The sequence below is a fragment of the Oncorhynchus mykiss genome, chromosome 3 (genome assembly GCF_013265735.2).
Source record: "Oncorhynchus mykiss isolate Arlee chromosome 3, USDA_OmykA_1.1, whole genome shotgun sequence".
In the NCBI taxonomy this organism is placed as follows: domain Eukaryota; kingdom Metazoa; phylum Chordata; class Actinopteri; order Salmoniformes; family Salmonidae; genus Oncorhynchus; species Oncorhynchus mykiss.
In genome coordinates, this window is record NC_048567.1 from 2192062 (window position 1) to 2204849 (window position 12788).

At 41.9% G+C, this 12788-nt stretch overlaps 1 protein-coding gene across 1 annotated transcript; it reads right to left on the reverse strand.

Moving 5' to 3' along the window:
• Nucleotides 1-1735: 1735 nt before the first annotated feature.
• On the reverse strand, nucleotides 1736-3365 carry LOC118936266 (twist-related protein 2-like). The gene is made up of 2 exons (XM_021581645.2): nucleotides 2660-3365; nucleotides 1736-2323 (listed from the first exon to the last, which is right to left on the reverse strand). Exon 1 carries the CDS (start codon nucleotides 3191-3193, stop codon nucleotides 2690-2692), a length of 504 nt encoding a protein of 167 aa, XP_021437320.1. The 5' UTR covers nucleotides 3194-3365; the 3' UTR covers nucleotides 1736-2323; nucleotides 2660-2689.
• Between the last annotated feature and the right edge of the window lie 9423 nt (nucleotides 3366-12788).

Sequence of the window (12788 nt, forward strand, 5' to 3'; positions counted from 1 at the left end):
GAATAACCTTCTTTATCAGGAACACTGAATAACCTAATTTATCAGGAACATGGAATAAACTCATTTATCAGGAACATGGAATAAACTCATTTATCAGGAACACTGAATAAACTCATTTATCAGGAACACTGAATAACCTCATTTATCAGGAACACTGAATAAACTCATTTATCAGGAACATGGAATAAACTAATTTATCAGGAACATGGAATAAACTCATTTATCAGGAACGTGGAATAACCTAATTTGTCAGGAAATTGAATCATCTAATTTACCAGGAACATGTAATAACCTAATTGATCAGGAAAATGGAGTAACCTCATTTATGAGGAAAATGGAATAACCTAATTTATCAGGAACATGGAATAACCTCCATCAGGAACATGGAATAACCTCCATTAGGAACATGGAATAACCTCATTCATCAGGAACATGGAATAACCTCCATTAGGAACATGGAATAACCTCATTCATCAGGAACATGTAATAACCTCCATCAGGAACATGTAATAACCTCCATTAGGAACATGGAATAACCTCCATTAGGAACATGGAATAACCTCATTCATTAGGAACATGTAATAACCTCCATCAGGAACATGTAATAACCTCCATTAGGAACATGTAATAACCTCATTCATTAGGAACATGGAATAACCTCCATCAGGAACATGGAATAACCTCATTCATCAGGAACATGTAATAACCTCCATTAGGAACATGTAATAACCTCATTCATCAGGAACATGGAATAACCTCATTTATCAGGAACATGGAATAACCTCATTCATCAGGAACATGGAATAACCTCCATCAGGAACATGGAATAACCTCATTCATCAGGAACATGGAATAACCTCATTCATCAGGAACATGGAATAACCTCATTCATCAGGAACATGGAATAACCTCCATCAGGAACATGGAATAACCTCATTCATCAGGAACATGGAATAACCTCATTTATCAGGAACATGGAATAACCTCATTCATCAGGAACATGTACTAATAGCAAATGTCAACACTATAGGCTTTAGTGGCGCACAAAGTGTTGCTACACAATTATAAACGGCAAAGTTTGCCTACTACTATACAATAATAATTAAAGCAGTAGTCTGGTTTATTTTACAAATAGGCTAATAATAATATTGTTCATAATAATAATAATAATACATTATTCCAACGATGTCCGTTCATTACTACAAAACAAACCTAATAAATAGTATGATTATTTAGTCTTTCATAACCTATAGTCCCATTTGGGTCGAGAGAAATCTGATATTCGGAGGCATTTCAGGAGTATGTTGGTTTAAGATGAAGCGTGATTATGTTGATTATAAGACCATGCCAAAAACAACCGTGAAACGTTTCCCAGGTGGCCACAGTTTAAATACATTTCATACACACCTCTTACTGAATGATCTCTGCGAAAGTTGTTGTCCTAAATGTGAATGTTAAGCATGGTCCACTTGTGGATTGGAGCAGGACACATTATAAACATTCACTTCAATGTGAAGACTTACCGCCAATTTATTAACTATTTGTGTCAGAATAAAAGTCGAAGTAGCCTAACTGGTAGCCTACCAGATAACTCTGCTGCATAAGATTGCATGTTTGCATCAAAAGAGGGAATTACTAAAGTATTTGACAATTGTTCGATCCTAGGACATTTAGATTTGTATAATCATACCATATGTGTTTGGTTGAAACTTAATTAATGAAGTAAAAAGGGAAATTGTTTTGTTTTATCATTTACTTTATTGCGGAAAATATACAATTATTTACACAACAATAATAAAAATAGGAATGCATTTCAGACATAAGATCTATTCCTCATGTAACACGTGTCATCAATAAATAAATAAATGTATTCTGAAAAGAATAACCTCAATTATTTTTGCACAGGTTGGCGACACATTATTTCAACCCATTAGCCTATAATACCGCAGTCAGTCCACATCGAAAGTCTCACACGGAAACTGAGACAAATGCGTCGATGCTGCCCTTTAACCTCCACAGAATACTGTCCACAGAGTCAAAGACATGCATGAAAACATACATTTCCAAGTAACATTCGTCGTCAACAATAAAAAAAAACTAACGTATTTCAGAATGTAGTAGTGTAGTAGCCTAGCACTCGAATGCAGATCCAGCTCGTCCAAACGCGGGCCTTTCCCAGGCAAAGTGCTCTCCCCACGCCCTGTCCTTTTTGGTTTTAAATGGTTGTCAAAGTTTGCTCCCATAAACCGCAGCTTTGTGTGTTTCCAGCATTATTCTCCAGAATTGCCCCGTTGTCATACTGATAAGCAGAATCAGCTGTCACCTGCAGATCAGAACAATTATAAAAAAGACGATTAATTATTGACGCCTGACTACGAAAAAGTTCAACAAAACACAGCAACCTAGACTTGTTTATGGCTGCAGTATGACTCACAGATCCAGGAAAGTACAACAGTCTATTAAAGTAGAACACTATTTAAACTGATACTGTTAAAAAAAAACAATAGCCCAAATAGGCTGTAGTCAAATGTAGTAGGCCCATAGGCCTAAAGTGATTATTTTTGTATTTAGCCATTTTGTACAACGAACATCAACTGAAATGGTTGCAATGTAGTACGGTCTTAAAAAGTAAGACAATGAGTTGGAAAACAGAGCATACCATTTTGGACTACAGCTCTTCGGCCGTGAGCTAGTGAGATGCTGACATGGACCAAGCGCCCTCCATCCTCCACACAGAAAACGCATAGCTTAATCTCTCATGAGCCACATAACTACAACTTGCCATTTTGGAGTCCAATTCATCGCTCTGCAGAACTTGGTACAGGAAATCGATGTACCTGGCAGCAAGTTTTAAGGTTTGTATTTTGCTCAGTTTGTCTGAAGGCAAAGTGGGGATGATTTTCCGCAAAGACGAGAAAGCTTCGTTGAGTGACTGCGTCCTCTGCCGCTCGCGCACGTTCGCCATGACTCGTTGCGTCTGTAGGTCTTCGAAAGAATGTGGACTGCTGCTGCTTGACTTTTTCCCTCTTTTCCCAGGGGTAGGGCTATCTGAATCCTCCCCGTTTTTCCTGCTTGATGTCCTTTTCCTCCCACATCTCTTCGGTTGCCTATCCAGTTCCCCTTCACTGTTGCCGAGACTGTCTAGTGGAGAGCCTGGGGAGCTCGACTCTTCCCCGGTCATTTCCTCAGACATCACCCCTCAGTTAGAAGACAGACAAGCGACAGTCAGTCCGAATGATCCACGCATCAAGTTAACGGTTATTTCCAGTTGCGCCTTCGATTCACCGCCTTTGAAGACACCAATAATAAAGTATCCATACATGGGATCCCGAGACAAGAAATGTTTTCTGATACTTGAGAAAGTTACGGAGTTCTTATAGCCTGTATGGCGTAAAGATTTGGAGAGAGAGAGGATTGGCCAATAAAGTATATTACGTGTAAAGAGGGGTGGGCGCGAGCAAGGAACTATGAGGAACTCCTCTCGCTGCATGGTCTGCTGAAAACAAAGTCGGAGACCGCTGAAAACTACTTCATCAATGGCGGGATTGGTATTGTATAGCCTAGAATATAAATAGGATAGGCTTATCAAAGTAACACATTTTGTTTGATCTGAATCTCATTTAATATGCTAATGTGTAATGACACTATTAGGTAAAAACATAAATATGTTTAAGCGTTGAATGCAATATTTGTTTTTACGCTGCAACAAACAATCTAGATTTTAACTCAATGTATCCCATGCACCATGTTGTAATTCAAGATGAAATTAAACACTAAAGTAAAACAGTAACACGATATGGAGCAAAACGATGAATACCTAAATGTTATTCTTATATTCCGCTAGTTTGGATAGACATGATCATTATACGCTGGCTCATTCATGCGCACAAGTAGAGCGTATCCAATAGACCACACACACACCACCTGTAAACATACAACTGGCAACCCGCTGCTGACCCAACCTTTAATTTACCTAAACAGTTTTCGAGGTAATTATCCTGGATGAGAATGATCCTGGATGAGAATGATTCTGGATGAGAATGATTCTGGGTGAGAATGATCCTGGGTGAGAATGATTCTGGATGAGAATGATTCTGGATGAGAATGATCCTGGGTGAGAATGATTCTGGATGAGAATGATCCTGGATGAGAATGATTCTGGATGAGAATGATCCTGGATGAGAATGATTCTGGATGAGAATGATTCTGGGTGAGAATGATCCTGGGTGAGAATGATTCTGGATGAGAATGATTCTGGATGAGAATGATCCTGGATGAGAATGATCCTGGATGAGAATGATTCTGGATGAGAATGATCCTGGATGAGAATGATCCTGGATGAGAATGATCCTGGATGAGAATGATCCTGGATGAGAATGATTCTGGATGAGAATGATCCTGGATGAGAATGATCCTGGATGAGAATGATCCTGGATGAGAATGATCATGGATGAGAATGATCCTGGATGAGAATGATCCTGGATGAGAATGATCCTGGATGAGAATGATCCTGGATGAGAGTAAACTGAGATATTTTTTCTTTAAGGGCATTTAAATGTGTCCTTAACTGGAATCCATGTATTTATAAATGAATACGAGACTTAGTCCATACTTTCTGTTGACTAGGCTACTGCAGTACTACTTTTAGCCCCTTATTCTGGAAACTAGAGATGCGTTTGAGTCCAACAGTATCATAGTCCTCTATAGCCACAATTCTTCAGTGTTGTTGAAACTCCAATTCTACATGGGCATCAGTGTTGTTGAAGCTCTCTTGAGAAGACTGTAACTACATTGTCCACAAGAGGGCATATACCTCTATCATTATCTTTATCTCTAGACTCTAGAGCAGAGCTCTCCAACCCTGTTCCTGGAGAGTACCCTCCTGTAGGTTTTAACTCCAACCCTGTTCCTGGAGATATACCCTCCTGTAGGTTTTAACTCCAACCCTGTTCCTGGAGATATACCCTCCTGTAGGTTTTAACTCCAACCCTGTTCCTGGAGATATACCCTCCTGTAGGTTTTAACTCCAACCCTGTTCCTGGAGAGCTACCCTACAGGACGGTATCTCTCCAGGAACAGGGTTGGAGTTAAAACCTACAGGACGGTAGCTCTCCAGGAACAGGGTTGGAGATAAAACCTACAGGATGGTATCTCTCCAGGAACAGGGTTGGAGAGCTGTGCTCTATAGTCACTAGACCAGGGTTCCCCAACTGGCGCGTTTTTAAATGTAATTATTCATTTATTTTTACTTTTATTATTGTTGGACATAAAATATTGTTCCCAAGTATTCCCTCGCATACGATCAATACAAATGTAAGCAAGGTTTGAAAGGATTACGTTTATCTGTTTGGGCTTGGGGTCAATTTGCAGCCTAAAAATGATTTTAAATTATGTTCCGGCCCGCGACCAAAAATCTTTCCACGGCTGAATCTAGTTTGATGATCCCTGCTCTATAGCGTTTCTAATTGGAAGATATTTCCCCATGCTATAAAAGTGATGTCTCATTTACAGTAATTTAGCTTAATACAGAAATCTAAACAAAAAACAGCTATCTCATAAATACTGCAATGAAATATTATTGAAGTCAATCACATTTATTACATTTTGTAACATACAGTATGAATGCTTAGTCCTGGTTAAAGTTGTAGCCTAGGCTACATGTGGGCTCCCATATAAAAGGTAAGTTAACACGGCTGCTACCTCACCCTCTAATGAAGGTGAATTGAGGAGAAAACTGAAGTGCAGAGGAAATTCTGCAACTCTTGGAGGACAGTGCCCCTATATAAAAGGCCTCTCTGTCTGTAAGAAATATTTACCAGGATGTGGGGGTGGTAAACAATAAACAATATCCATCTTGTGTCATAGTAAGAGGATTACCTTCTCTGGGTTCTAGAATCCCCAGGAGCACCAATAGGGGAGCAGGAAGCAGGAGGGCAGGCAAGGTTAGAGGTCACAACACCAGTGACCATTCATTGAAACCAGCGTCCAGCCAGGGCCCAGGGCTCAGAATGAATCATTGTTCTGACTGGGGGACAGACAGGGAGACACCTTAGGGCATACCTTACTTACACCGAGGTTGGTTAACTGTGACCTGTCCTGACCAATAATTTAATTGAATCTGTTTGACATGTTAGGGGCCAAACTGAAGTGCCAGTATCCAGGAACATCCATACATTTTGACTTAAAATATTATTGTGATTTGCCGACAATTTAAGGGCTCATTTGAAAAAGAGGCCTGGGTCCCAATGGGACTCCCTGTCAAAATAAAGGTTCACTAAAATATTGTAGCGACCCGCACAGACAGCTGTGTGTTATGTGTTAGGCTATTAGTTGGTTGTGTTGTACTTACCAGTACCCAGTGTTTGCAGGGTCTGCCATGCCAATCAACCTGCTATCTGCCAATCACGGGAATGCCTGGAATGTTCTGATGCCGGGCATCCTGGTGATTGGTGGAGTGGCGTGGAGGGGGGTTGGGCAGGGGGATGGAACATTGGAAGTTAAGACCAGGTTTAGCCTTTGTTCTCTCTCTTACGTCTGGCTTTCACAAGAGAAGGTGCCGGTTGTTTTATAGGGTATCCTTCATTTATTTGGCGTGGGCTACGGCCAAACAGTAGCCTGCGTAAAGTTGGGTTAATAAACCATACATTCGTAAACTCAAACCTCTATCTGGACAACTGTTCCTTTGTGATCTAGTCAGGACATTACAATATTTTTTCTTCTTCTCCAGAATCATAAACATTTTCAGAATGATTTAGCACTGAGACTAAAGATTCAACCAGTGATATTTCAGTAGATTTGAAGAGTCTATAAGCATCAGGTCCCCTCACCAGGTGACTTTACCTGCCTGTGTAGCCCTGTCCATGGTGCTGATCCTTACAGCATTACTTAGCCTGATGTTGTCGTCAGGCTACAGTAAATTATGTCGAGCTATTACCTTGATTATGGAAAACATCACATTCTGCAGTGAGGAGGCAGACAATAATATTACGCTGTTTTGCTTAAAGGTGAGGGCTTTTCTTTGACGTTGATATAAATAGGTTCCAAACCCTACAATGTTAATTAACAAAGCAGTAAACTGGACAAAAAGAAGAGCAACATAAACTGGATTGAAAGTCAGCAGTAGTCTAACCCAGCATTTCTTAAAGTATGGGTCGCGACCCGAAGTGCGTCGCGGACCTGTTAATAGTGGTTCGCGACGTGTCAGACTAAATGTATCATTATTTAACTAATTACTGGAATTGAGTTGGCCAAGTGCAAATGCGCTCACTGTTTAGCAGCGGTATCTCAGCTCTGTTTGACAGCTGCTCGAATGGGAGGAAGATGTATGCTTCGTCGTTTACCGGGTCTTTTTTCTGCAGTTTTCGTGAACATCACTCTGCGCCCCACACTCTGTTGTTCAGCAGCAGATGATGTGCTGTCCGCCGCTGACTTGTCATTCCCTCTCTCCATCACGTACCACTGTCATCAAATGGACTCAAGCTAGCCACAAGTTCTGACTGAGCTCAATCGTCATGAAACGCAAATACAGCGATGAGTTTCTCACTCTTGGTTTTGTACAAACTTTGAGAAATAGCGAGGATCGCCCGCAATGTGTTTTGTGCGGGGAAGTGCTTAGTAATGATTCTCTCAAAACAAACAAATTTAAACGACACGTCCTGACCAAACATCCACAGCATCACGGTGAACCCAGAGAGTTATTTCAGAACAGGGGAGAATGCTTCAGGAAACAGGGCTTCGACAGTGGAAGAGTAAGTCAACTAGCAAGGCATTGTTGTCATTTTATAACAGGTTAGGGAGCATGAAACAGAAATAAGGGAGCATGATTTCTCATAGAAGTAGATGCAAGTTTCTCTTTCCAACAACCCCCTCGTACTCAGCTAATAGCTAACGTTACCCAAAGCAAGCTAGATACTGATAGTACAGCCCTAAGTAACAGTACAGATGAAGATGACAAATTCAGTCCTACTGTATGTAACGGATGTGAAACGGCTAGCTTAGTTAGCGTGGGCGCTAAATAGCGTTTCAATCAGTGACGTCACTTGCTCTGAGACCTTGAAGTAGTAGTTCCCCTTGCTCTGCAAGGGCCGCGGCTTTTGTGGAGCGATGGGTAACGATGCTTCGAGGGTGACTGTTGATGTGTGCAGAAGGTCCCTGGTTCGCGCCCGGGTATGGGCGAAGGGACGGTCTAAAATTATACTGTTACATTGGTGCCGTGACCCGGATTACTGGTTGCTGCGGAAAAAGGAGGAAGGTCAAAAGGGGGGTGAGTGTAACGGATGTGAAACGGCTAGCTTAGTTAGCGTGGGCGCTAAATAGCGTTTCAATCAGTGACGTCACTTGCTCTGAGACCTTGAAGTAGTAGTTCCCCTTGCTCTGCAAGGGCCGCGGCTTTTGTGGAGCGATGGGTAACGATGCTTCGAGGGTGACTGTTGATGTGTGCAGAAGGTCCCTGGTTCGCGCCCGGGTATGGGCGAAGGGACGGTCTAAAATTATACTGTTACATGTACATCTTACTGTAGCGATGATTGTTGAAAACAAGTCTAGGTTGGAACTGTTGCTGTTAAAATACAAGTATTTTTAAAAATTCGAAATAAAATGATTTAACACATCATAATGCCTGATTGATAGTCAGATCAGTAGTCTAACCCAGGACTCCATAATGCCTGATTGATAGTCAGATCAGTAGTCTAACCCAGGACTCCATAATGCCTGATTGATAGTCAGATCAGTAGTCTAACCCAGGACTCCATAATGCCTGATTGATAGTCAGATCAGTAGTCTAACCCAGGACTCCATAATGCCTGATTGATAGTTAGATCAGTAGTCTAACCCAGGACTCCATAATGCCTGATTGATAGTCAGATCAGTAGTCTAACCCAGGACTCCATAATGCCTGATTGATAGTCAGATCAGTAGTCTAACCCAGGACTCCATAATGCCTGATTGATAGTCAGATCAGTAGTCTAACCCAGGTCTCCATAATGCCTGATTGATAGTCAGATCAGTAGTCTAACCCAGGACTCCATAATGCCTGATTGATAGTCAGATCAGTAGTCTAACCCAGGACTCCATAATGCACAATCGTGACAGAACCATTGTTTAAAAGGTCCCTGACAGTTCCTGGTACAGCTAAAACAATCCCCAGTTTACCGGAAACATATTATATAACTCCCATAGTTACACAACAATGTAATGAAATGTTGAACCACTGTTCCCTACATGTAGTGTACCATGGGCCCCTGGCAAAAGTAGTGCACAATATAGGGAATAGGGTGCCATTTGAGACACAACCATAAAACTAGTATAAAGGGTCATATCTATTTGAGTCTTTTTGGCAGATCTCCCCCTCAGTGTTCCCCTCACCGCGGCAGAAGAAGTGACTCTGAGAAAACACAGCTGTTTCATGAGAATATGATGTCATCAGAGGACACACAGACAGCCTGGTGTTGATTTTTAATAAAGACAGGCCTTTAGGAGCCATAATAACCTTTAAAATGAGATAGCATTTGTCAGTGGTGGATATTACGAGAGGTAGTAGGTTAGTCATGTCATTAGGACACTGAATAGGGACAGAGAGAAATCCTGTCCTGTCATGCTTATTTTGCTAACAGGTACACCAAATGAGGCTCCATAAACTCAAGCTGCTCCCTTCAGGGTTAAAGCATGCTCATAGTATTTTCTTTCTGAATATTAGTGCTGACTTTGTGCTGATTCTTTGCAAGTGGATATGAGCTCCGACCCACTATGTCTGTCCAGCCAACTCTTTAAGTTGGACAAGGGCATTCTGTGTTTTGATAAGATAAGTGGTTTGCACATCTAACAGTTACATATGCATTTTTCTTAATAATTGTTTTCCTTCTTTATTTTTGATTGTGTGGTAAAAATGGTTTCAGGATGTAACTGTCTCCTACACTACAGGTTACATAAAGGAATAACACAAACTGAGTGTCCCATCCCTCACCACCATAATACAAACCCACTCTTTGTCTTTATGAGTAGTGAATAGGAGGAGTGATTGTCTAAATGTATAATGGTGATTCATGCACCTTGACTTGACAGTCCTGAGTGACCCAGCCCAGAGGATTACTAACAGCCCCCACCAGGTCATTCAGGTCCATCCAGCCTGCAGTCAGAACCGGGTCCAAGCTCCACTGCCAGAGTCAGATCCACAAGGACTGGTGACCTCCAGCCTGCAGTCAGAACCGGGTCCAGCTCCAGCCTTCACCACCACAGCCAGAGTCAGCCCACAGGGACTAGTGTCCTTTCCTCTGTTATTAATCTATCTGCTGAGCCTTATCTCTCTCTCTTAACCTACTCACATATCTGTAGAAATAACAAACCCTGCACGGTCTCTCCATAACATAAGTCTCCCCACAATTGCCAGTGATATTCGTGTTCACTCCATTAAGTTGACCACACCGAGTGGGACGCCAGAGAGGGAAGATGGATCAGCTGCTAGCGTTGAGAAAAGACAGGGGCCTTGTCTTCAAAGAGGCAGGCAGAGCTTGGAGGATAAAGTCCCCTCGGGCCTCGCCAACTAACAAGGTCAGGCTCTTGTGTTGGATGACAGCAGTTTTCCACCTCAAATTCATTCAACCAAATTACCTCAAAACGTTGCATTCCGAGGAGAAACTCAGACATCATATCTGGGTGTTTGATAGCGGCCAGTCTGGCAGTCGGTCGGGGGAGAGAGGAGAGGATGTGGGGTTTAGATTAGAGCGAGGCGAAGATGAAGACAGGCTTTTATAACCAGTCTGGATGTGAGCCGGGGCCAGAGCTCCTGAAGTAAGCTGTTAAAGAAGCCTTTTAAAAACACAGGGCTTTGATGCTGGGAGAGGCTAATCGTTTTGGTTGGCTATGTATCGCTTTAGCAGAACTCTAACCAAGTCCCAGACAGACTGCCCAAGAAAAAGACCCTCAGATCTGGCATGGCTCAGAGTGCCTACTGCATTGGACAGAGAGAGACACCTCGACCTAGTCAGTCACCAATCAGTCATATGGCATAGTGGTATGTCAATGTGCATCACTAGGAGCTTGCTTTCATTATTTCTGTACTAAACAATACAAAAAGACAGATTGGAACACTGTTTTGGTAGAATATAATCTACTCTATACCTGTATGGTTTGTAGATCTTGGTTGACTAGAATCTACTCTATACCTGTATGGTTTGTAGATCTTGGTTGACTAGAATCTACTCTATACCTGTATGGTTTGTAGATCTTGGTAGACTAGAATCTACTCTATGCCTGCATGGCTTGTAGATCTTGGTAGACTAGAATCTACTCTAAACCTGTATGGTTTGTAGATCTTGGTAGAATAGAATATACTCTATACCTGCATGGTTTGTAGATCTTGGTAGACTAGAATCTACTCTATACCTGCATGGTTTGTAGATCTTGGTAGACTAGAATCTACTCTATACCTGTATGGTTTGTAGATCTTGGTTGACTAGAATCTACTCTATACCTGTATGGTTTGTAAATCATGGTAGGCTAGAATCTACTCTTTTCCTGTATAGTTTGTAGATCTTGGTAAACTAGAATCTACTCTATGCCTGTATGGTTTGTAGATCTTGGTAAACTAGAATCTACTCTATACCTGTATGGTTTGTAGATCTTGGTAGAATAGAATCTACTCTATACCTGCATGGTTTGTAGATCTTGGTAGACTAGAATCTACTCTATACCTGTATGGTTTGTAGATCTTGGTAGAATAGACTCTACCATATCTGCATGGTTTGTAGGTCTTGGTAGAATAGACTTTACCATATCTGTGTAGAGCAGTAGGAAGATGTCTAGTCTCTATCGACAGCCTGTGGTTATAATGGCTCACTGGGATCTCAGACAGCTCTACCATACATCAACACCTTATTGGCCACCGAACCCCAACAAACCTTTAGCATGTTTTCACAGCTTGGAAGCCAGAGGTGAGGGGAGGTCTGGGAAGAGCTGGGATCCCCACGGTATGCTTTCCCCCTTTTACTTTGGAGCACACACTCACGCACCCACATGCACACTCACGCACGCACACACACTTGTGGAATTCACACAAACACACACATATGCACACATACATCCACATGCACATTTTTGGAATTCACTCTCACACACACAAATTATTCATACAATTATTTTATAAAGCCTTTTTTTTTACATCAGCAGATGTCACAAAGTTCTATACAGAAACTCAGCCTTAAACCCCAAACAGCAATGCAGATGTTGAAGCACATGCATGTACACACACTTTGCATGGATGAATGCACGCACACACATACATTTTGAATTTCACACACGCACACACACGCACGCACACGCACGCACACGCGCACATGCGCACACGCGCGCACACGCGCACACACGCACACACGCACACACACACACACACACACACACACACACACAGTGAAAGCCTTTCCCCTAGGGGTGTTTGAAGCTGCCTCTCCAACCCATGTTTATTATTCCTGAGTGATTCTCTCCACAGAGACAATAGATTTGAAGGGGCACATGGCTCTCTTCCTCGAAATCTTTGTTTATATGTTTTCCCCAACCAAGTAAACATGCCTTGTGAAAACAAGACAGATCGGGTTAGGGCAACACGTTACATCATGGACACACAGCGAGGCAGTATAGTCACTATTTGTGCCTTCTGACAATTGTGAGAAGTTAACAATGAACCATTATTGCACCTGCTCTAAACTTGTTTGGTAACATTGGAAACATTCATATTTTCAACCATAGCATGTGATGAATGGGAATGTGAATGTGGTGAGTTTCCAACATGATACACC

Bases quoted from the DNA above. Each gene is read 5' to 3' on its own strand.
- LOC118936266 (XM_021581645.2), bottom strand. From the start codon at position 3,193: ATGTCTGAGGAAATGACCGGGGAAGAGTCGAGCTCCCCAGGCTCTCCA.